The sequence below is a fragment of the Bacillus rossius genome, chromosome 3, assembly GCF_032445375.1.
Source record: "Bacillus rossius redtenbacheri isolate Brsri chromosome 3, Brsri_v3, whole genome shotgun sequence".
NCBI classification, from domain to species: domain Eukaryota; kingdom Metazoa; phylum Arthropoda; class Insecta; order Phasmatodea; family Bacillidae; genus Bacillus; species Bacillus rossius.
Genome location: NC_086332.1, coordinates 94984306 through 95009552, shown reverse-complemented (window position 1 = coordinate 95009552; position 25247 = coordinate 94984306). Strand labels below are relative to the sequence as shown.

Below are 25247 nucleotides of genomic sequence, written 5' to 3'. Positions count from 1 at the left end.
ATGAAACCTTCTGGCTCACGGAATTGTCCGCCATGTTTCCAACTTGAAATAAATTACATGTCAACCCCAACGTGTATCAAACCCAGATCATCAACCTGACCACTCGACCATGTGTTTAGAAAACACTGCCAAGATGATATGTGCTTAATCATATAACGTAAGTAAGGTTTCATTTACCGAGATATTTTGATGTTTTGCTGTTGCTAGTTATCAATATTTTGTACAGCTGCTCGTCAGCTTAGTCACATCACCTAAAATATTGTTTAGTTGGGGTTAATGACAAACAGGTCTAAATATTTATTAATGAACATTTTGGGTATCTACGATTAAAAGTAATGAGTGAGTTTGTGTTGCAATGCATTCACAGAAAACAGCTTCTACATAAGCCAGGGCTAATGTCGAACTGTCGTGACCAGATGGAAGGGTGATTAATTGTGATTCATTACTTGCCCAGCCCAGGTTCTCATGACTTTAGAATCTAACACAGCTCCACGCTTAACTGCTACTTGATGGCACTGTCAGATAATTTTAGTGTTGCACCTTGTAATTACTTTATTTATAATGCTTAAATTAATATTGGCACTATTTTGAATGAGTATTTTTTATAATAAATAATTTTTTTGTAATAGTGATTGCATAACTTAAGAATTAAACTTTTTTTTCTTAAATAACTTTGGTATTGCATTCACCTCAACTAAAGATTTTATCTGGAAAAGCGGCAAACGACATTCAATCTTCTTAATTATTTGATAAGGTTGACGTCAGGAGAGTTTGCCTACTTAGTTGTTTTGATTGACTTCCTGATAAGATACTGTGAGTGAAATTGGCATTGGTTTTTCAGGCTTTTGGGAAATCCAAAATTTTATTGATTTATGAATGATATACAAATAATAAGTAGGTACCTTTAACATGTCAGAGACTATATATAGTATATATACTAACTATGAATTTATAACCTTAGTCAACTCAATTACGTGCTCTTAGTTGACATATAAATTGCCCTTTAAGTTTATAAAAACAAATGAATACTTATAAAATTTATAAAACATGTTAAAACAATTAAATATGAAAAGTTATCTATGAAATTATTTTAAATAATGAGTAAAAGGAAAAAGTTATAAAAGTAAAATGATTTGGTAAATTAAATTTTGCTAGAGGGGTTGAAACTTACCAATGAGCATCATGGACCCAAGTTCCGTGTTTCATTAGGACTTCTACACGCGACCAACATCATTTTTCTTTCCTTTGGTGGTATTGTACTACTTTAAAATTAATCAATTGTATTGAAGTGCTTGCAGACATTTTATTTATTTATTTATTTATAGTTACGTTCCGTCGACCATGAATGAGCGATTGCTCAATGGTGTAGAACATGTCAGTATATACAATACAATACAAAATAAAAAATAAATCCATAACATAGTAAGATAAAAGTTATAAACAATATCATGATTATATACACATATCACAATTAAAGGGATAGAGCATACATGTATTGTACACATATAATATTAAGGTGTCCATACACAAAGATATTTTATACATAAACACACAAATATACACATAACATAACTATTTTATATATATATATATGTATGTATGTGTATATATATATATACACACACACACACACACACACACACACACACACACACACACACACACACACACACACACACACACACACACACACACACACACACACACACACACACACACACACACACACACACACACACACACACACACACACACACACACACACACACACACACACACACACACACACACACACACACACACACACACACACACACACACACACACACACACACACACACACACACACACACACACACACACACACACACACACACACACACACACACACACACACACACACACACACACACACACACACACACACACACACACACACACACACACACACACACACACACACACACACACACACACACACACACACACACACACACACACACACACACACACACACACACACACACACACACACACACACACACACACACACACACACACACACACACACACACACACACACACACACACACACACACACACACACACACACACACACACACACACACACACACACACACACACACACACACACACACACACACACACACACACACACACACACACACACACACACACACACACACACACACACACACACACACACACACACACACACACACACACACACACACACACACACACACACACACACACACACACACACACACACACACACACACACACACACACACACACACACACACACACACACACACACACACACACACACACACACACACACACACACACACACACACACACACACACACACACACACACACACACACACACACACACACACACACACACACACACACACACACACACACACACACACACACACACACACACACACACACACACACACACACACACACACACACACACACACACACACACACACACACACACACACACACACACACACACACACACACACACACACACACACACACACACACACACACACACACACACACACACACACACACACACACACACACACACACACACACACACACACACACACACACACACACACACACACACACACACACACACACACACACACACACACACACACACACACACACACACACACACACACACACACACACACACACACACACACAAAATTCAGATGTTAACACACAAGTTATGATTATCAATACAATTTAAAAATTCATCAACAGAATAAAATGTTTTTGAGATGAGATATTCTTTTAATTTATATTTAAAATTTTTACTTTTACTCTTACATAGTTGTTTTAAAGTTAATGGAAGATTATTAAATAACTTCAAAGCAGTATTATATATGCCTTTCTGCTGTAAAGTAGTTCTTGCCCGAGTTATATGCAAGTCATCACATTTTTTAGTTTCGTATGGATGTATTGCTGAATTTGGCTTAAAAATATTCAGATTTTTATTTAAAAACACTAAAACTGAAAAGATATATTGACTTGGCAATGGCAGAATACATAGTTTATTAAAAAGTGGTTTGCATGAATCTCTTTGCTTGCTATTACAAATAATCCTTATGGCTTTTTTTTGTATTATAAAGACTTTAATAGCTTCCGAGCTATTTCCCCATGAAATTATACCATATTGCATTAGTGAGTGAAAATACCCGAAGTACATTAATTTCATAACCTCAACATCAACTTTCCCAACCATACAGCGAAGAGCAAAACATTCTTTTTATACCTCCATAGGCTACTGTTAAAGTGTGCAACAGTTTTGGCTATATAGGCCTAATGAAACCTTTTTTTACAATAATGATATAAATGTATAAGTAGTATTTTAAATGCACATATTTATTAAGTAATGTATATAACCTCACACAGGTAATTCACCATTTTGGAACATTAGTAGCATAGGTATCTACATGATAAATATTATAGAGAAAAGTTTTTTTATCCAGATGTTTACTGAAACACAACTTTTTGAAGACCAGGTAATTCTCCTTAAAAGTCTGCATATCCAAATACCATTAAGCTGTTTTTTTTTTTGGATGTCTAAAATTGTATATTAAAATACATATTTCACTTAGCAATACAACACTAATCACACGTTAAAATTTTTTTTGTGTTACTCATATTTTAACGTAAATTTTGAAAAGCGATAACTTGTTTTGATTCTAATACTGGTGTACAACAATTTTTTTTTTTTTCATTACTAATGTGAAACATTTTTACAACATTCAAAGTCACAATTATTTTCGTAAACATATAGTGATGGATGTCAACAGTGTTCCAGGTTTAATGCTGCAATGATATTGAGACTAAGTATAGTAAATCTATCGAACCAATCTCCTAGTGCTAACCAGATGGAGTAAGTTAAATTGTGTCTATGGTCTAGGTCAGCCAATTTATTAACTTGCAAAACGTGGTTTACGCTGTTGCGCTGTTTGCCCAGTTGCGGTAGTGCCTACATGATTTCCCCCCCTCCCTTCTCTGTACAGGGGTATTGCCTGCCTGGTGCATAATGGTAGGCAGTAGTCACATGCTTGCACCTTGACTATATTTGTCCTGTGTTTTTTTTTTTTTTTTTGTTGTGCCCACCGCTTAAGTCCCTAGAGCTGTTGGTGGGCATGGTAATAAATTTATAATAAAATAAAATAAAACTAATGAAGCATAAGTGACGTTTCGTTCATGTCTGATGGTTGGCTTGTCTGTTGCAGGCGCCGGATGACTGCTCCCTTCAGCTCGCACGCACGTTGAAGCGTGTTGCAGAGCTTCAGAGGGTGGCGGACCTGCAGGGACCGCTCAGACTGGAGACGTATGTGTCGCAGAACTTCATGGGCCTGTTCGTGGCAGAGGAGCACGCAGAGATGCTCAAGAGGGTCGCCTTGCAGTACGTCAAGGAGGTCTCCAATGCCAGTGAGTAGCTAGTGACAAACATGGCTATCCTATGCCTCGGTGAAGCTGGAATTACAATGGCCCTTCGCCTCCGTCCGTTAACCATCCATTAATGACGTGACCTGAAGACGATAAGATGGCCCAAAAAATTTCATCTGTCCATCCATCTGTCAAAAGTTTGGTAACTTAAATACGTTTGATGGACGGACGTGTTAAATTTTAACCTCCAAATGTCTGTAAAGTTTTTACACATAAAATATTATTTCCTAAGGAGGTTTTTAAGTTTGTTTAGTTGTTAAAATGCTTCTGTAATAATTTTTTTAACTTACATTTGAACACATTTTAAAGTTGTTATTTTTCTAAACCAAAATCATTGTTTACACAGAAGTGTGGTTAATTTATTAAACTCCAGACCTCCAACTAGATCAGAATTGGTCTAGAGTGCACATACAGAAACACTTGAAAAAGTTTGATTGAATGTTGAAAAAGGTTTTCAGAATAAATTTAATGTCCATAATTTATTGCTTAAAAAAAGTCTAACGGACTCAAAATTATTTTCACAGTTTTTTATTTTCCATTACGAAAATTCACGAGTCACCATGACTGCTATCTTCAACCCACAAAAATAAGTAACTTACTTGTTGAAACTACAAACTGGTCTTACAAAACATCTGCACTGACTCAAACAAACACAAATTTCTTATTCAAGGTAGTTGGAAGTTGAAAATTATATACTTTTCATTAGATAATCCATTGCTTGTTTGAAACTTACAGTACTGACCGAAGGACTGTTATGGTTTTTACGGACGGCTGTGGTTGAACGAATTATAATTTTAAATGTCCAAGGAGGTTTCAAGTTCGGTGTAGCTTGAACCACAATTGCAACATAGTCTCTTCCACTACATTATTATATTAATTGTGAGCCATCGCACCACAAGCGACCTCTCGGTACCTTGTACAGATGCTGACTGACTCCATGGTCACCCTTCTCTTTTGAGAAAGACAAGGGTGCTCATGTGATGTAATTTTCGACCAATCACAAAAATTTACATAAAAAATATTAGCCAATACTGGTGCACAGCAATAGCATTTCAACCAAATTAAGAGTCTTTCCCACGCAGAAGTCCCCTGTCTCTCCAGTGCTTTCGTAAGCAAACTATTGCATCAGCCAGCTTTCAAGCAGAAAACCGTAGCCAAAAAAAGAAAGAGTGAACACACATAAAACTTAACCAACCATTAAACAATAGGTAGAGCCAAGATTTTACGGTTTTATTTTTTGGGAAATTTCGTCCTAAAGATTTTGAGATTTCTTCTTTATCGTCATAAAAATTCAGATTTTTTTGGTATCGCCTTTATGATTTATTTAGGTGATTTAAAATCAATAATAGTAAATGTAATTGTAACCCCTTTTATTAATATTTACAATTTTTTTCTCAAAATAAATTAAAACATTGTTCAATGTAAATAAATATGTGTTTTAGAGGAAAGTATAAAACATTATGAACATAACTTAGGATGTCATAATTTTGGCATTATTCTTCCCATATTTGGTGAAGGTGCATTTACATACAGGTGCCAGTATTTTATTTTGGTGAACATTATTCATGATTTATGAGAAAGCAACCATAGTTATAAGTTCAGCATTCTTAGGCAAAAGAGATCTTCTCTGGTCACTGACAATGACAGAATACTTTGAAAATATCCTTTCAGTGTCAACATTTGATGTTGGTATCCACATTATGTAATTTGAGTGCAGCTGCAGCAAACTCAGGAAAGTCACACTTCAGTTGACACAAGAGGTTCACTATGTCTACACTGGCTGTGTGTGGTTTTTGTAGTTCACTGTTTACAAGCTTTTGAAGGGCCATATAACCTGCTGCTATTGCAGTTCTTGGCACATTTTGTAGGAAAGGTAGAGTATCAACAATATTTGAGAACTTTTTGTCTTCCATGCTGACATTCCCAATATTTCTGGGGTTCAGCAGGGCATCAGTATCACGAAAAAGTGCTTGAGAAGGATCACTTGAGGCAAAATCATGTAGCTTTAGTAAGCTAAGCTGTGATGTCTGTTTGAACTGTTCTTTCAAGGCTGCAGACTGAACACTTTTCATTTTTCTCAGTAACTTTTCAACAGTCTCTGGAAAAATTCCTTTTGTTAGAACTTCCAATGAAATTTGAAGCTTCTGAAGCTTTGAATAGAGGTGGTGGGCAGTTTGGTAGGAGGATCCCTCCAAAAAGTTTGTGTCAACAAAGCAGGCACAATTTTCAGTGACAAACACACACTGAGCTTCAAGGGCTTGTATCTCAGTTTCTTGCAGTCCCTTCATGAATTTCACACCAGCTTTATTTTCTTCACTCAATTGTTCGAAGAAGTTAACAATGTTATGCAGGTGATTAGCCAGGTAGAAAACAGAATGAAACCACGTGTTCCATCGTGTCACAATGGGCATTGGAAACATCTTCACGTTATATTTTCCATTCTTGTCCCTCAAAAAGTTGAGGTAGGCATGCCGTCTCTTTCGTGTGTTCAAAAAAGACTTTTTTACCTTGATCACAAAGAGGTTTAAATCCTCCAAACTGTTCTGCCAGATCTGCCCTACCAAATTGATTTTATGTGCCCAGCACTGCACGTCGTACAAATGTTCACCAAATATACCTTTCAAAGTGCTTGCAGATCTGGTCATATATCTAGCACCATGAGTTACACATATGCAACTATGTTTTCTTCTTTGATTTCATACTTGGTGCATATGTCAATCACAGCCTTCGAGCAGTTGACAGCATTAGCAGCTTCAAGTACACATGATGCTCCAAGTAAAATGCTATGTTCTGCCCCTGGTTGCAATATCGGGAAAAGAATATTGAACACACAGTTATTAGCTTTATCTGTGGTTTCATCTGCCATAATTACGACTTTCTGGTCGGCCACTTTTTCTCTCATCTCTTTCTTTTCCCTTAAAAGAGGAATATATTTTTTTCTTACCCAGTCTGCACTAGGTATATATCACCAGCACCACTGACATGTTTTGCTAGCCATTCCCTAAGTTTGCAGTTGTCCATTTTCTCAACAGGAATTCCAGCCGCAATAAATGTTTCAACTGTTTCCATTACAAATTCATCTTTTTGTTCCTTGGCTCGTTTTATCACTGGCCCTGCCTCGTCAATTGAAAGCTGCCGTTTTGAAGTTTGTTGCCTTTGCTTCCCATTTTTGTGTCTCTCTGACCGAATGTGTTTGTTTAATGTATCTTTTCTTTCAAACTCTAAACGACATTCGCAAAATTTACACATCAATATTTTACTACCACTCACATAAAACCCTTCTTTTGAAAATTCTGCTGCACGTGCAGCCACTGTTGGTTTATTTTTAGGCATTTTTTGGTTTGTTACACAATGTTGCTAACCTTTTCCAAAGACAGCAACGCAGAAAAAAAAATCCACAGAAACTTAACGAACGTAAAAAGTCCTAAAGTAGGTACTGTTGGTTAAATTTCAAGGCTAATTAATTAGTAAAAGGACATATTTCATGTAGCCCATACTTTTTTGTTTTGAATATTTACACTATTCTTATTTTAGTTTTTAACCATTTTAATAGTACCTACATGATTTAATACTATAAGAATTTAACACAAATGGATGAAAGTGGTACTTCAAAACATTTGTACATCAATTTAAATTTTTTGCTGCAGATTGCAATGAAATTTTGTCAAAAGTTTTATTAACTACTGTTGTTGTCTGTACGTAGTTTCGAAATTTTTCATAACATTTTAATTGAGATATTAAACCTTAAGTTTTAATAATTTAAAGCAGTTTTATACAGAATTTTAAAAAGTCTTGTGTCTGATGCGTTAACTGTATATGCATGTAACCTTCTTGTATACTAAAATAAAATTTCATTTTAATAGGTGCAATAATTCTATCATATAATAATTAAATTATAAATCTCTGTATTATCAATAATTCTATCATATAATAATTAAATTATAAATCTCTGTATTATCTAGAAGTGGAGTCTTTTATGAAATCACCTCTTACATGTTACTAACATATTGTAGAGAGATGGGGTGAATCCCTTATAGAGACAAAGCACTATGGATATTTGTTAAGGCTAAAATATGTCACAGCTATATCTGGGATAGCCAAACGATGATCAGCTTGTAGCCTCTCGTGTTAAAACACTCAAGGGGAACAAGGAGTAGGAATGGAACAGAGTGTGGCGAAATGTCATCTAAAGCTATTACAACTGTATGGTAACAACACATTTATTATTGATTATACATGAAATTATTCATTACAACTTCATTAATGACAAAAAGTAAACAGTTGATATTTGCAGCGTGTCAAAAGTCTGTGAACAGAAACGTTTAAGAATTATTGCAACATGAGACACGTGAATGCAGCTTAACAAATCCACTTCACACTTGCCCGTGCTCTCATACTTGGCACGCCGCTTGGCGCTGGGTACACCGTCAAAAGAAAAGCTAAGTTACAAACAATTAACGTACATAAATTCCCAGAGTGCAAATGAAAATAACTAACAAAACCCCTCGACTTATGGAATATTATTGACCTCTGTCAATGCGCAAGTTAGCATCAGCATAATCATTACTATCAATTAACTAAAATACTACTATTTATACACAAGATGACTAATACATAAAGCATGTTTTTACGAGGGTACGCAGACCTCTAATAATTAATATAACAGGTCGTCGACTTCGGTTACTCTTGTCGACACGTATTTCTGCGGGCAAGTTCTTACACGTATTTCTGCGGGCAAGTTCTTATTCGTCGATGCAGGGGTTACCATTGACTATCTCCCCAAAACTATCATAGCGGGAGAAATGCTCGTCGGTGTGGGCACTGGCATTATTCTTCACGTGTCACTGCCGGGTTTCGCACCTAAGTGTTGTATGTCCAGTCAGTTGTCAAGTCTTTCATCGGGATTCGCAAGCTCACACCGCCGTCTCCAAGCCTTGCCTCCGTCACCACTGCCCCTCTTCTCACTAAGTTTTCTACCCACTCGGTCTATAAGTGTCTACGACGAAACAGTACTTTACCAAGTGGTAGCTTCTTCCAACGGGTAGCGTGACGGCAGACCGGCGAGACGTGTTGACGGTGTAGCTTCCTTCGGCAGGGAAGAGCAGCAGGGCCTCCGGCTGGCTTTGCTGGTGGTCGCGACGAGTCTCCTCCTTCAGCGCAAAATGGGCCCCCTTTTATACTCTGCGAACTGCTAGTATCAAACATGGCAGATTGTTCTCGGTCGGGGCAACCGGAACCGGCGCCTTCGGCGATGTCCGGTTGGCAGCCCGCCAAAACGAGCTTCCCCGAGGGCTCCCGAGCGGCTCCGAACGTCATGCGCGCAGCGCGCGAATACTTTGCTTGTGCAGGTTGCATCGGTGCGTGGTTAGGCGCCGCGCGACACATCAAGATGTGCATAAGCGGAGCACATGCAACAAGCTAATATTACCAATTTTTCACATGTAGCGAGTGCAGACATCTGTGAAACTATTTCCACCTAAGTTCGTATTCGACGAATCAAAATGGAAGTTAAACTACATACAGTAGAAAGAATACTGCATCGTTTGATACCTAACATATGTCTGTGCACTGCCTGTAAACTCTAATCGAAGGTTTTTTGAAAGTCCCATTTCGCGTTGTTTTTGGAATTTTACACGCAGTCGTTTAAAAATAATACGCGCTGAAGAGTGCTGCTAAGGATTGAGCAGCGGGAACTTCCCTGAACCAGGTACTACCTGCTCGTAGTGGGGACTGGCGAGACCGTGCTAAGCCGCTTATCTCTCTTCAAGATCAGGAAAGGGGGCAATACATTGTTACCTGCCTTCTTCTGACCACTGAACCATGGAAGTGCAGAGTATATCAGTGCTGTCGTTCAAGTTCCTTGTGCCAGCCGAAAGAAACTTGCATCAACAGCTTCTATGTTCAAAGATGTAATTAGTAATCATATTGAATTATTAACATTAATTTTTATTAACGTTACCGTCTTTTTCCCTGTTCACTTACAATTTGGTTTATCTCACACATCTGCCTCGCTACTCTCAGTATGCCTTCATGGCCAGTGACAGTACACCTTGTTATCATTAAGGCCCGTTATGTAATGACACGGAAATGTAATCAAACGGAAACGCATCTCTTAAACGCAAGACAACCATTTACAGTACTCCGTCAGCTCATTCTACAGTGTACGGATTTCACGGAAACATGACAATACTTGCGCCAATAAGAGTAAAAAATACTGACGTCACGCAACATCATTGTAAACAAGCTGAAACGTGAAATTTTAAACAGGCATCGGTTTTTATGTTTAGTTTACGTTGAATTGTGCATGTTAACTTCTGTTTTATGCATTTAACTAGTCAAACAGCTTATGATTAGAGACGCCTGAATTTCGCAAATAGATTTCGTGACTAGTTGTATTGCATATCACTGCATCTCGTATTCACATAACTGATTGGGTGCTTGTTACTCTCGCGCGTCTGGGCACTTAAAAAAATATATTTCAAATATCGTACCATACGTACGCTAATTTATGAATAATCACTTACTGTAATTTGTACATCTCAGAATGCATTTATACACAACACATTTGGCTTCGTTTTGATAAAACTTAAACAATTATCTTGTCTGTATTTCACGGTAAATTTATCAATGTACTGAAATGTCACTTTTGGTTTTAAAGAAATAAGTTTTATATATCACACTGTATCAAAACATAAAATTGTGTGAATTAGCACATAACAAACAAGGTAAACAACCTAGATTTCATAAATTCATTGCTACATCCACCGGTTTTAACGTCACAATGTATGTAGATTAACAGAAATGCCAAAGGCATTACTTGTTGGAATTTCATGCATAATCTAGCTCTAAAACTAAATATTTCCATTCGTTAAAAGTGTGCCGCAAATATACTTCTGTTTGTTTATTGACATGGTTTTTTTTTTTTTTTTTTTTCACTTGAGCCATTGTCGTTACCCAGCCTTTTTTGGCCGTTCAAAACTGGTATTCCCGAATGAGAGGTTTACACCAAACTAGACTTTTTTGATATTCCAGACAGAAGAAATGACGTCTTAAATAATAAAGCAGAAACAACTAGCAAATACATAAATATTGTATGGGGAAGGTACCTGAGGGTAGGGTATCGTACCCCGAGTGCAGACTTGTTATTGGGCGCCTGTAGGCATCTGCGTGCCCTAAGGGATGGTAAGCAATGAAGCCCTGCAATGGTGAAGCGCTTGAATGAGCGGGGCAGTGGAAACGGGAGATCCCCGAAAAACCCCGCCAGCCACGAAATCGGAGCGATTCCTACATGCGAAATTCCGGGCATCTGCCCCGCTGGGATCGAACCCAGATCGCTTTGGTGGGAGGCGAGGGGTCTGACCCCTCGACCGCCGCGGACCCTAACATGACTATTCAAAAACAAGAATAAAATGGACATGTTCATGGTATACGTAGTGATAAAATAGTGCATTGCTATTAGCTGCATGGAAGAACGCATGCACAAGAGTTCGGCCTTGCCCATTTCTCCATCTCTCTTACGCTTGCGGATGCGAATGTGTACACTTATGTGTGAATGTAGAACGAACTTAGTGTGTCTTACGTTTCCCTTTTCGTGATACGTATACGTTTGTGTCTCGGTCAAACGGGCCTAATCATTACTTGCATAGCTGTTTCATAAATAAGTACTTAAAATTAAATGTACAACTCCTGTGCCCAGAAAACTGCTCATAACTAAATAGGCACTTCGTTAGCGATGCTAAGACTTTGCTGCAACTATTTTAGTGTACAACGTGTATTTTAGTTAAATTTATTAACATTTCTGAATGCGTACTGCTGTATATTCGTAAAATTAATACCACACACATGATGTCACGGAAGTTGTTATTATGGCATAGTTGTAATGCACGTGCTACTGAAGTCTCTATTGTTTTATATAATCATCCTAACTACACTATTAATTTCAATGACAGTTTTTCATTTATTTGGAAAAAAAAATTTATCTTGTTTTTCATCTGAAAGAAGTGTATATGGCCTGAACACTGGCGAAGTACACTGCTTTCAAATAACACTACAACAATTTAAATTACAAAAAAATTACAATTAAAACTTTTTTTATACATCTGGTTATTTACTAAAAATATGTTAATGGAATTTTAAAGAAAATAGACCCTAGTTAACTTTAAAGAAACCGCGTCTCTATGAAGATTTGAACCACAAAACACTTTCTCTATATTAATCTTTACACTGCTAACTAAACATACCCCAGAACAAATGAACAGTAAGCACCAAAACGAAAATTTTTAACAGAATTAGCATAAAATGTACAAAATAAAAAAGCTTTTTTACAATAGCATAAAAATTACAATATAGAATAAGCTCGGATGTGAGTGTCTTATAGTGCCTGGTTATAATACTACAATAACAACCATGATTTAATGAATTATTTTAGACATGCGCCATTTCGGTTTTGAACTGTTAGTCTTGTAAAAACCTCCAAAAACCAAATAAATAAATAAAATATTAAAAACAGAAAAAATAATTTCCAAAGAAAAACAAGACCGAGTCAGATGTATTCGAACACAGTCTGAACCAGCAAGGAAAATAAAAATAAATATGGACAATACAACGAAAACATCACAGATCAAATATTTAACTTACAAAAAAACTAGACAGCACAATAATTCCGTGAAAGGAACTTAGTCAAGAAAAATAATGTATTAAACACAGACGAACACAGTGGACATAAAGTGAGACAGATTGGATACAAGCAGACAGAAAAACTGGACAACGCAGCAAACACATAAACACGATGAAAATAAATATTCTATGAACAACACAACGACGACAGCACTAACGAACATAGAAGTTTTTCAATGACATCAGGCACAAACAGTCTGTTTGTGCCTGATGGCGGGAACAGATGTCAGTTCCCAAAACGTCGCAACTACAGTCATTGAAAAACTTGTGTTTGTTAGTGCTGTCGTCGTTGTGTTGTCCATAGTATTTGTTTTTTTTTTCCTTCCTTGTGTTTATGTGTTTGCTGTGTTGTCCAGTTTTTCTGTCTGCCTACATCCAATCTCACACTGTATGTCCACTGTGTTCGTCTGTGTTTAATACTTTTTTTTTTTTGACTAAGTTCCTTTCACGGAATTCTTGTGCTGTCTAGTTTTTTTGAGGTTAAATATTTTGTCTGTGATGTTTTCGTTGTATTGTGCATATTTATTTTTATTTTCCTTGCTGGTTCAGACTGTGTTCGAATACATCTGACTTGGTCTTGATTTTCTTTGGAAATTATATTTCTGTTTTTAATATATTATTTATTTATTTGATTTTCGGAGTTTTTTACATGACTAACAGTTCAAAACTGCATTGGCATATGTACAAATTACTTCACTAAATCAAAATTCCCCATTGCATCAAACATTCAAAGAATGTATAACAACCATGTGTATACAATCGAGGCTATGACTGTGTTCGTACAAATTTTCGCTCTGAAAAATATTGTTCCAATCGGACCCAAGTTTTAGACAGTGTATATGGGTTAATATCGTATTGATGTTTAATAAACGTTGCTATCACGCTCACGTCCATAATTTTTGTAAAGTAGTTTTTACTTCCACGTAATGAAGCCAGCTTTTAATGGCATAATTACACCTGGGAACAACCGATTTGTTTAAAGCATTATAAATCTTAGTCTGAATGCTGGGCTCGCCCACGCTTTGTTATAGCATTGAATATATATATAATGTATAGAAGTCGCGAGCCAAGGTTAAATTTTCTGTCCGGTTTCTCAGAAGAATTGTTGTAGTTCCAAGCTCCGCCGCTGCGATCGCTTTCATCGCTGGGTGTCGGCCGTATACGCCCCTGGTGGTGTTTGGCAGAACTTGGTTAACCAGCCCAGTCGTAACATTATCCTTCAACCCCCCCCCCTCCCCCCCACCCACAGACAACCCTTCGAAAATCCAAGACCAAGATTCCTATTACCCGGCAGGTCTTATCAGCATCTTAGGCGACCTTGAAGAGGAGCTTCCTTTACCGTCGTTTGAGAATGATGAAATCCCAAAAAAGCTAGCCACGGAAATCACTGAATGATGGGATTCTGTACCCGAGTGAAGTGAAAATTAGCTATTAAAACTTTGTATTGGGCCAATAGTCAGTGTTCCGTTCAAAATATGGTTTTATTTTAAAAGTAAAATACTTATTTAAACTATATATCGCGTTTGTACAAATTTACTTTTAGATATTGACAAGGAAAAACAACCTTCTCTTATTCAACGTTATCTGTTAAGTATAAAAGGGGTAGATATTATTTTAAAAAATAAAAAAAAATGGAACCCACTAAATAAGTATTGGCAAGATATATATAAATTCAATAATAAAATACGCATATTAAATTTTTTTGTATTTAACTTTTTTCGGTAATAAAAATTCAGGATGATTTTGGTTTAATTGGTTTACGTATATTGCTATATTTTCTCAATCACATAGAAAAGGGAAAAGAGTACATCAGTGAAAATTCAAAAATTTAGTTTAAGTAATACTAGCCATACTAAAAAATCAATATGCGAGATAAGAAATTTGGTAACTGCTCTACATTTCAAATAAAAATGCATTTGTTTCATGAATACTGAAATGTATGCGTAATAAGGCATATTATGTCATTATCCTAAGCATGACTATAACTAAAAAAATTACAGTAATTTAAAACGATGGCAGTCTTAACATACAATAAGTGCGCGAGTCTTAGTTTATATTTTAATTGGCTTCTTCGTCAGATAGAAAAGAGTTAAGATTTCATCAAGGGAAAATATATTCTCAAAGTCACTAAACCGGGAGATAGAAAATAAGGTAGGTACTTAATTTTAAATAAAAGTTAAAATAGGCTTACGCTAAACCAATTAAAAATAAGTCGTAAAAATATTTTTATTTATTTAATATGTTCTATACTTGACAGTTCTTTGTGTATAATTCTTCAAAAATCTTTGGAATTTAATACATACTTTTCTTAAAATGGTAGAATATCAGCAATACCCGGAAATTACGTGAGCAAAGCCACGGGTTATTAGATATACTTTTACTATAAAATAAAAACAACTATACATTTGTAGTTCACGAATGTGATATTTTGTTTATTGCTTCACAACATTCATTTGCCAGTCTCAAATTTCATCGTACCACTTGTCAGAAATGTCACCAGAAATGAGAGATAGATTTTTTTTGACGAATTTCAATTACGAGGAAACCTTTCGCAAGATTTTTTTCTTCGCAGTAGTCACTGGGACACCATTAATTTAAATCCACTAAGATAATAAAATTGTATGTATAATGATTTGTTTTTGTATATTTATATAACTACCCAACCAATTTTTAATGATTTTCATGTGAATAAAAACTTGTAAAGCAATTTAATTAACTGTGTCATAATTCTTCTGATTAGATGGAAATACAAACTTTATATCCGTGATATACGATGATAAAATATATTTATTATTGCAAAATAATATTCACTGTTCAAATGCAAATTTAAATAGATTATTCATACATGTTTCCTGCTAATTAATGGTTTAACATAATAATTTTTAGTATAAAATGCTTTTTCTCTTGTGTTAAAATGGGTTGCTAAAATGAGGAATTATAAATATATCACTTACTAAGTCCGTTCACAGATTTACACAAAACAGCAATGTAGATAATCTTTTTTGGTAGTTTCTAATTTTCTGCCCTGAATAACATGAATTTTGTTGAATTCATACCAAAGTGAATTTTTTGAACAACTTAAATTGATGTCATAAATAAATATTTATTTTATAATAAAAATCCACAAACTGTTTTTAAAATATAATATTTATCACGCCAGATGGAATAATAAACAAAAAATAGCTCTTATATGTTGTCTGTGTTTAAATAATTGTATTATATTTCATGGAAATAATATTTACCTTTCGGTTATTAAAAGAAAATATATTTGTATTCAAAATACTTGCTCATCGTTTTTACGAGCATAACTTGTGTATCTAACCTCAAAGCAAGGAATATAAAGAGTGGCAACTCAATGCTATAACAAAAACTCTTATTTTCTTTGGAGATCCGGGAAATGTGCGTTATTTATAAGCAACTTAACATAGTAAATCGTTAACTTTTCAGATCTATGTTGGCAAAATTGATTTTTTTAGTGGTCATTCGTTACTGGGAATATTCACCATATAACGTTTAAGATTATTTATTTTGAATTACGAAACAACCAAAACATTATGTAAAAATGCTTCATCTTATGTTAAAAAAAATATAAACTGCATAGCCACAAAGTATGACATCATACCATTAGTTTCAGTTACTAATAACATTACGTGCACGCGTTTAAACAGTCATCGCAGCCATAGTTGTTTCATAGCTACCAAAATCATTCAACGTTGTCTAGAATTATTCCAAATTATGTTTTGCCATTTTACTCAATGCGCCACTCCGTTAACACAACATTTTATAAATTCTGAACTACGAATGTCAGTATTTTTTTTTTACGTTATTACGTTTAAGGAATTTCTGTAGTTTTCTTATAATTAAAACTTAAATTTTGATGTTGGCATCTTTTAACCGCACTTTTTTTTTTTCGGTGGCCGTACTCCTCCAATTCAGTTGCGCCCGTCCGTATCTAAGCGCTCGGATTTCAACAAAAGGCACCGCCTCTCGATAGAGTGAGACAGAGAATTACGCGCATGACCTTGAAAAAAGCGACGCTACAGCGCTCTGGCGTGGAAGCTGGTAACTACGAGCACCCTCTTGTGGAAAGAAGAGCTTTCTAGCGGCGGAGCTAACAACTACCACAGTTTTGGATCCGAAAATTGGAATAATAAATCCTATCCCCTCGCGACTTCTATAAGTTATATATATTCAATGGTTATAGTAAGTCCTATAGCATTGATCATACAATTCCGTATTCCTGTAGCTGTCTCGCCAGATGCGCAAAACTGGCATGAGTTTTCAAGAAATGATATAACCACAGAACATTTTTGAAAAGCAGCATTTTTATAAATCGGCCCCTTTGCATTACAGTTATTATATTGAGGAAAATACATTTTGTGGGAACAGATTTTTCTTTTGCGGCAACCAATAAATAGTTCGTGACTAAACGAATGTAGCACTAATAAACAGTTCAGTGACTGAGTAAATATTATCAATGTTACATATGATCAATAGCGTACCAAGCTGCTAAGTTGATCGATATTGTACTATTAGCCCTGCCTCGAAGCTTAGTCATATCCCGATTAACCATTTCGTGTTATTATGATTGTGTTTGATGCAGTGTTTACCATTTCCTTGCCTTGAACTTATACTTGCAACATTGCACTTATTCACTGTCACAATAAAATAATTCACCTCCCTTCAATAAGTTGACAAAATTAGATTTAACTACATATGCAAAACTCACAGTCTACTTAAAAATCTTTTGCAGCACTGACTGCAAAGTATGCTTTCATAGTTCTGTCTGGCCGTTCATTAATATGATAACGGTAGTGTTAAAATTGAAACAGACCGAGATGTGTGACTGAATTTAAGTCTGCAAAGTACTGTATTGTAAATTAAAACTTTTCAGAAACAAGCATTTAAAAGCATCATGGAAAATTACGTAACGAAAGTTAAAAACAGAAGTTCTTAAAATGCTTGCTTACGAATGTTATTTCAGTTCAAAAAAGCTAGTGTTCCACTAGTTCTTATATTTTTTAATCTTCGTGACATGATATAGTTATATTATTACAATGATGTTTACGTAATGTATTGAAATTACTCAACTTAAAGATTAAAGCAGTGTTAATGTTGTTAATCTTGCTACTCTTTCACCAGAAATTGTAATCTCCATCATCAGGGTAACAGCCATGGTACAAAGAGTGGGTACGTATACTGTGTAGGTCAGTGGTGAGGGTATACAGATGAATACGTAACAATCTAGAGCCACTACACTGCCAGGAACATGGCAGATTAGATTTTGTCCGTTATCACTCCTCGTTAATATGCCGTACTGCACGCGCTAGCAACTGACGATCAAAAATAGCGGACGTGCATACACACTCCTTGTGCCTTACACATCCCAGCTACGTCACAGGACGAGATCGCTCCCCCCTCCCCCCATACTGTTTTGCTCTTCATAATGGCCTAACCCAACCCCAACCGCTCTAGCCAGACACAGTGGCGGCAGCTAATCCTGCTTTATTGACAACAGTTACCCAGCTACGACAATGCTCTCTATGAGTATATGCTTGAACTTTTTGTGAGGCTTTTCCGTGACCTCCGTGGCTCCTCCTCAATTTTGTCATTTCCTCCTTCCATCTCAGGCGTTTCTCTCACTCTTAAGCAAGCCAACAATTTTTCAACTTTTTCGTGCTTCCAGGTTCTATTTTATTTGTCTTTAAAGACACCCTGCCATATTTCTGTAAAATTCTTTCACGATTCGTGACAAAGACGTTTAGAGTGGAATGCCATTTAACTAGAAAAATTTTGTTTCACCATTAATAGTATTTCTTATTGAAATAAAAAATGAATGTTCTGAAAGTTTCGATAGTGTTTGCTCTACTGAATATTTGCAAAATCCATACACATTTTAAGTGCCAATGGTTATTGGAAAAGAGTGATCATAGTTCGGAGAAGCATAGCTTTTACTGGGTTTTTAAGATAATCTACCAGTCATAGAAACAGCATTCGTCTGAAATATTGACTGAAGAATTCACAAATTTTTTATGTATAGAGAATAAAAATTACTAAATAGAATTTTTCTGTTTTCTAGCAAATTATGGCACATTTCTGTGGATTCCCTCACTCCCTCATGTTTGGTTCTGTCCTATTCTAAATGTGCTCAGAAGATGTTATTTATTTTAATATTTAGTTATTAATTCTGGATGTCACATTTTAACACCATTTAAATTTAACTTTAACTATGGGTATTAATTTGTCTATATTTTAATTCAAAATATCATATTTTAGCTCTGTATAGCTTTTTTGGTCATTAATCAACACCTTTAAGTAAAATAAAATCTGAACTCTAACGCAAATAAGTTACACACATTTTTAATTGATAATTGTTGGTGCCCTGTGGAAAATTTACCTTAGTGTTCAGTATTTGGATTAGTGGTAACATAGTCAACAAAATGCTAAGCTAAAGAATTACGTGTGTTGATTTTAGGACTAATCGTTTAAATTATAACTTACATGTGTAATAATAATAAGAAAATTTGCTTAGTATTGAGTATGTTAAGCTGAAGAGCATTGTGATGTGGGAATCTCATAAAACTTTAGCACTTCACTGTGGTAAAATTCTTGGGGTGGATGACCAAATGGTGTTCCTTGGCGTCAGCAGGAAATTGTTGCTTGCTCTCTCCTCGGACGGTCTCCACAAGCACATGTGTTGGTTGGTTTTTGCAGTTATTAATGACAATTACGAGCACTTGGACGCACTAACCGCGTGCTTTCCATGGTGCACCACGGCCACGGAGCGCTACGTCCCCCAGGGAGTGAAATGTAAGCTGAGATCCCACTCACGTTCATTGCCTTGGCGAAATGTGCTTTGTGCTTGCCTGCCCGTGCGTGCTTGCATGAACTGCACCGTGCTGTGGCCCACCAGGGCTTCTGCTTCACTGCTGGGGCATTGTCGACTGTGTTTGCAGTGGCACTACGGGGAAGTTTGAGCGCGTACCTGGCGTGACATTGTAGCACCGCAGGCACATGCCTTTCCCACTTTCAAATCATTTATAAAAAAATATTTATTATACTTTATACTTAGATTAAGTTTTTTTTGGTTAATTGTAAATAAAAACTTATTTTCCTGCTTTGGAGGCATTCGTGTTTTAGCAATGTGTTTTTTTTTTATCCTGTTTTATATCAGTTCTTGTTTTTAAATATTTCTGAGTATTTGCTTACTATTATTTGTTAAAGCTGCTTAATTTTTTTATACTTATATTTTGCCTATTGGTTAAGTGTTAATGTGTGTTCACGTATTTTTTGGATAATATTTGCCATTGTTCTTCATCTTGACCAAAGTGATGCAATAATTTGGTCAGTCACATCTGTGTTAGAGTGAGACAGAAAGAAGGAACCCAGTGTGCCAGTGAGGTGCCAATTGTAACAACCCATATCTTAATAGCTTAATAGCTTAATAGCTTAATGGCCCGACTGTTACATTTAAAAACTTTTATTCTACTGGGTGCCAGAAAACTGTTCAGTTCCATTAAAAGTTGTTCTCTATGATTCATGAAGGAAATAAACTCTCTCAAAAATATTTACTAGTTTTAATTGTTTTTATTCTTTGTTACTGAAAACTCACAGCGCATAATGCTTATAAAATACGTTAAAATATTGGCTTTGCAAATTGATAATCATTAGTTAACACTGAAATGTAGAGATAGCGCAGCGATGGTCCATCAAAATAGAAACAGGAGTCAGCCTGCCTATATTCATTCGATGCCAAGTCTGGTCCGGTCTAGGGGCAACTTTAAGATTTTTTTTTTGTTGTAAAATTGCGTAGCTTTCGTACTAAACTAAAACCTTCTTCACCAATGGGGGATGAAGGGCTATCAAACCATATAACTCACATAGGGTTTGTTTTATATATATATATATATATATATATATATATATATATATATATATATATATATATATATATATATATATATAAATAAATGTGTATCTAAATACTTGAACCATTTTTCAATGGAAATAATGCTTGTGTAACATCCCAAACTTTTATTTTTGTAGTATTATTAGGTATTAATAATGTTTTAAAAACATGTTAATATTTGCTAAGATTATTTTGGACAGTGTGTGGTGATATTTATTGGAATCTGACTGTTTATATATACAAAGAGCTTTGATAATGATAGAGACATCTTCAAAAAACAATAAAACTACTTCAAATAGTCTGAATTAATTTGACAGAAAATCTGGTAGAGTGTGTTGCATTCTGTGGCATTTTTATTTCAAGTGATTTCAATTTTTCACAAATGTGACATCCAGACATCCAACAGTTAGTAAACATCAAAGTAAATTATGTTTCACTATTCATGATACTAATGTATTTAGGGTTGTAGCAATTATAAAGATAGATGTTAGATTTTTTCAAGCATGTTTCTATGTAATGAGACTATGCTTTTCATTTAAACTGTATGAATGAAATCGATGCTTTACTAAACACATTTAAAAGTCACCTTCCATTTTTAAATCACACTTTAGATGTAAAACAGCAGTATGCCTGCATAGTATTCCCATAACCATGAGCTGTGGGCACAACTATAGTGAGTGCGTAGTAGAGGTTGAGTTTGGGTTGCTGAATGGTTTAACTCCCTTTCTTTCCTTGGTGGCCACAATTGCTGGTCTAGAGCAGAAGAAAAGATGGAGTGAGTGTGGTTTTAAAAAATGTCACGTAGTGGCTGTGCATTCTTATTATTTTGGATTTTAGCCGTGGGACTGTGGGTGTCGTTGCTGTAGCTCCATGGAGGCTTATTTAACAGTTTCCACTCTTACATTTCAGTATGCTCGTTGGTAAATACTTGTAGAACGCTCCCACCCCTCCACGCAGTGACAATAGCAGTGCCCAGCTTGTAAGGGTGGCTGCCAAAAAAAATTAAATGATGTGCCAAACATTTGTGTTAATAATTTAAAACATCAAGTATAGAAAAAGAAGCAATAAATCGTAAGAGTTATGAATCCAACACCCCTAATGTATATAATATATAAGTTGGTAAATTACAGTGAAATATTTTTGTGCTGAGTTCATTTTTTTTTTTTCTCACTTCATTACAATTTTTTTATAACGAAAAAGGAATAGTAATAAATATAATAACTACAGATAATTTATAAAATAAATCAAAAAATTAAATATTTTTGCTGTATTAAATAAACTAGTGTTGCCTTGAGCATTCCCTTATATATATTGTCAAAATTGTAGGATATTGCTGAATTCTTATCATTGTAAAAAAAGTACGTGTGTCCAAATGTTTTTACCAAAGAAACATATGTACACAATAAGATGTCAGTTGTATATAATATTTCATTTATAATAAAACCATTAAGGAGTTGAAATTAAAAAAAAAGTAGCACATAATCAAGTTTAACTTTTACTATAGAATAAGTACACCAATTTGTTTAAACTCCCATTTTAGTGTTTTCAAGAATATATTTTATCATGCTAAAATTACATTCTCCTCCCCCCCCTACTTAATAAGTAAACCTGTAGGCAATAAAATTTGCCTCTGCCCCCACCCCATTTACCCTATTCCCATACAATAATTACGTTCACCTTTATATTAAATAAATGATTTTCTATAAGAAATGTTTTTCAATGACATGAGAATGTTTTTCAATAACACTTAGTGTTTTTGATCGTGATGAGCTGGTATATTTTTACATAATTGCAAACTTTTGGTTTAGCGATGTTCATAATTTCTCATTCAAAATTTCACTTCTCTATAAACATTGTTCAAGGATAGTAAAATCTCTTTTTGTTATCTTCCCTTCTCTCTGTCCCTCTCTCCCACTCTCAGAATAGATGACATGTCACTGTTATGTGGTATCCTGTTTTAAAATATTACATATTCATATTAACATATATGAGGTTCTGAGCAATTTATCATGCATCATGGCCATGTCAGGGCTTCCTTCTTTCACAAAGTGACAGACCAATAAGAAAACTGCTCTCGTGTTCAGTGGAATCAGTTGTGAACCAGGTAAGCTACAACGTCACGTAGCCCACTACAGAGCTCTTCTTTGACTGTAGTAAGTAAAAACATAGGCAATATAGTCCCCGTGTGCAGTGGGATTAACTTAATAGTTAGTTCAGGTATGCATTCTATATTTGAAAACAGATCCAAACTACAATCTGTTATTTAGTGTGTTTTTTCAGCAGTAAGTTAGAACTGTTATTTCTTGGGGGAATTATAATTGGAGAATAGAATTTGGTCTGTCAATTAATTTTGTCTGATTAAACATTATGTGTTTTATGCTTAATTCAGTGGCTAAAACAAGCTTTTGTTGCAATGTTATTGTTCTTACTCTAAGATGCTAAAGTATTGATAAGAAATAGTGCACAAGAAAAACTTTTATTCTCTTCTTTGAAATAAAAAAAGTTCCCTTTTGGCACAACCTACAGACTTAGGTAGATTTTAAAGTACATATTGCTTCTGGAAATATTTTGGAAACTTCTATAAACTTCTGGAAAATTTTAAGAACTTAATGTACATAACATATTTATGTTCTCCAATATTACAAAATGATTGATTAAATATTTGCTCATTTTCCATGCAGCGAAAATATTAGACTGTTTTTAACTCAATGTAATAACCATTAATTAACTTAGAACAAATTTCATATTATTAGCCAAATAAGGTATCATTATTTATTGTTTTTAACATTCAACCACAATTGTTCATCCCTTACACTAAAAGCATGGTCATATAAAAATTTGCTTTTCACCAAGGTTTAAGATACTATTAAGATGGTTTAAAATAAATTTGAATGAATTTCATTTTAAGAAATTTTAAAAAAAATTTATTTCAACCTCTTGTTTTAGGGTAATAATTCATTTCATAAAAAATTGTTTCCGCCAAAGTTTTAGATAAAGTTTAGGATTCATATAATAATTTATAACTTATTTAATAATATATCTATTAAAAAGTAATACATATTTTTTTTACTTTCAAACTTTGTTATTTCCACCCCTTGCAGTAATGGTTGGTTAGATAAAAAGTAATTTTAATGATAGTTTCAGTCAATATTTAGATATTTAAACAAATATAATAATGGATTCGGTAGTGTACCTGGTAGGGAAGTTTTATTTATTTTCTTTTTCCAACCCCAAATTTTTTCAACCCTTGGATTAATTTTTTTTTTTAACAATAATTGTTACAGACAAAAGTTTTAGTAAAAAATTATAAGATTCATAAACAATAAAAATTGATTCAATTGTGTCCTTACTAAGGGAGTTATGAATTTTTTTTTTCTTCCAATCCTTGTTTTTTCCAACCCTTGCAGTTATGGTTGCTCATATCAAAAATGTTATTAGACATAAGTTTTTGGTGTTACTCCTACGAGTTATAATACGTTCAAACTGATGTGATATTTTCCATATTATGCGAGTTACAGTAATTTTTCTGTTTTTCAAAAAACCTCCATTTCTACCATTTTGATCGGAAATTGCCCAACAACAAACTCGACCGAAATTTTCCATACTTAGATTTTATGTATCAGTTTGGAAGAGATTTTTGAAAAATTGCAGCAGTTATTGTGTACACAAAATTGTGATGCGCATACGCACACACACTGCGCGCGCACACACACACGTCTGAGTTGATGATGGTTTTGGAGTCTATGGACCATGAAACAAAAAGCTATATAAAATTTTTCCGTAAGTTGCACCATGGTAATGGCTACAATAGGTAGAATTTCTTCACAATATACCTATAATCATCATCTTTAATCTTACTAAATACACCTATCCCTCACTTAGCACGACTAATTCGTTCCTAAAAATGCTCGTGTTATTCGAAATCGCGTATTCTGAAGCATTATTTTCCATAAACAGCAAGTCTAATTTAATTAATGTGTTCCGAAATTCTGTAAGGAAATATCCTTTACGTATTATTAATGTGTTGAATAACACTAAACTATAAATATGTTACTCCATTTATCTTTATATGCTTCCCATCGCACTTTGTATGACAAATATGACACTGCGTAACTGGAGATATGTTATGTACTTTATCGTCA

At 34.9% G+C, this 25247-nt stretch overlaps 1 protein-coding gene across 4 annotated transcripts in view; it reads left to right on the top strand.

The window, feature by feature from the left end:
- LOC134531042 (ecdysteroid-phosphate phosphatase) overlaps positions 1-25247 on the top strand; it is a 97592-nt gene that overhangs the window by 998 nt on the left and 71347 nt on the right. For 3 of the 4 annotated variants that reach the window (XM_063366534.1, XM_063366536.1, XM_063366539.1), the window contains exons 3-4: positions 4304-4502; positions 19911-20006. In XM_063366534.1, coding sequence (XP_063222604.1) covers positions 4304-4502; positions 19911-20006 — 295 coding nt within the window. The remainder of the gene's footprint in view (positions 1-4303; positions 4503-19910; positions 20007-25247) is intronic. The other variant, XM_063366535.1, reaches the window with a different exon arrangement.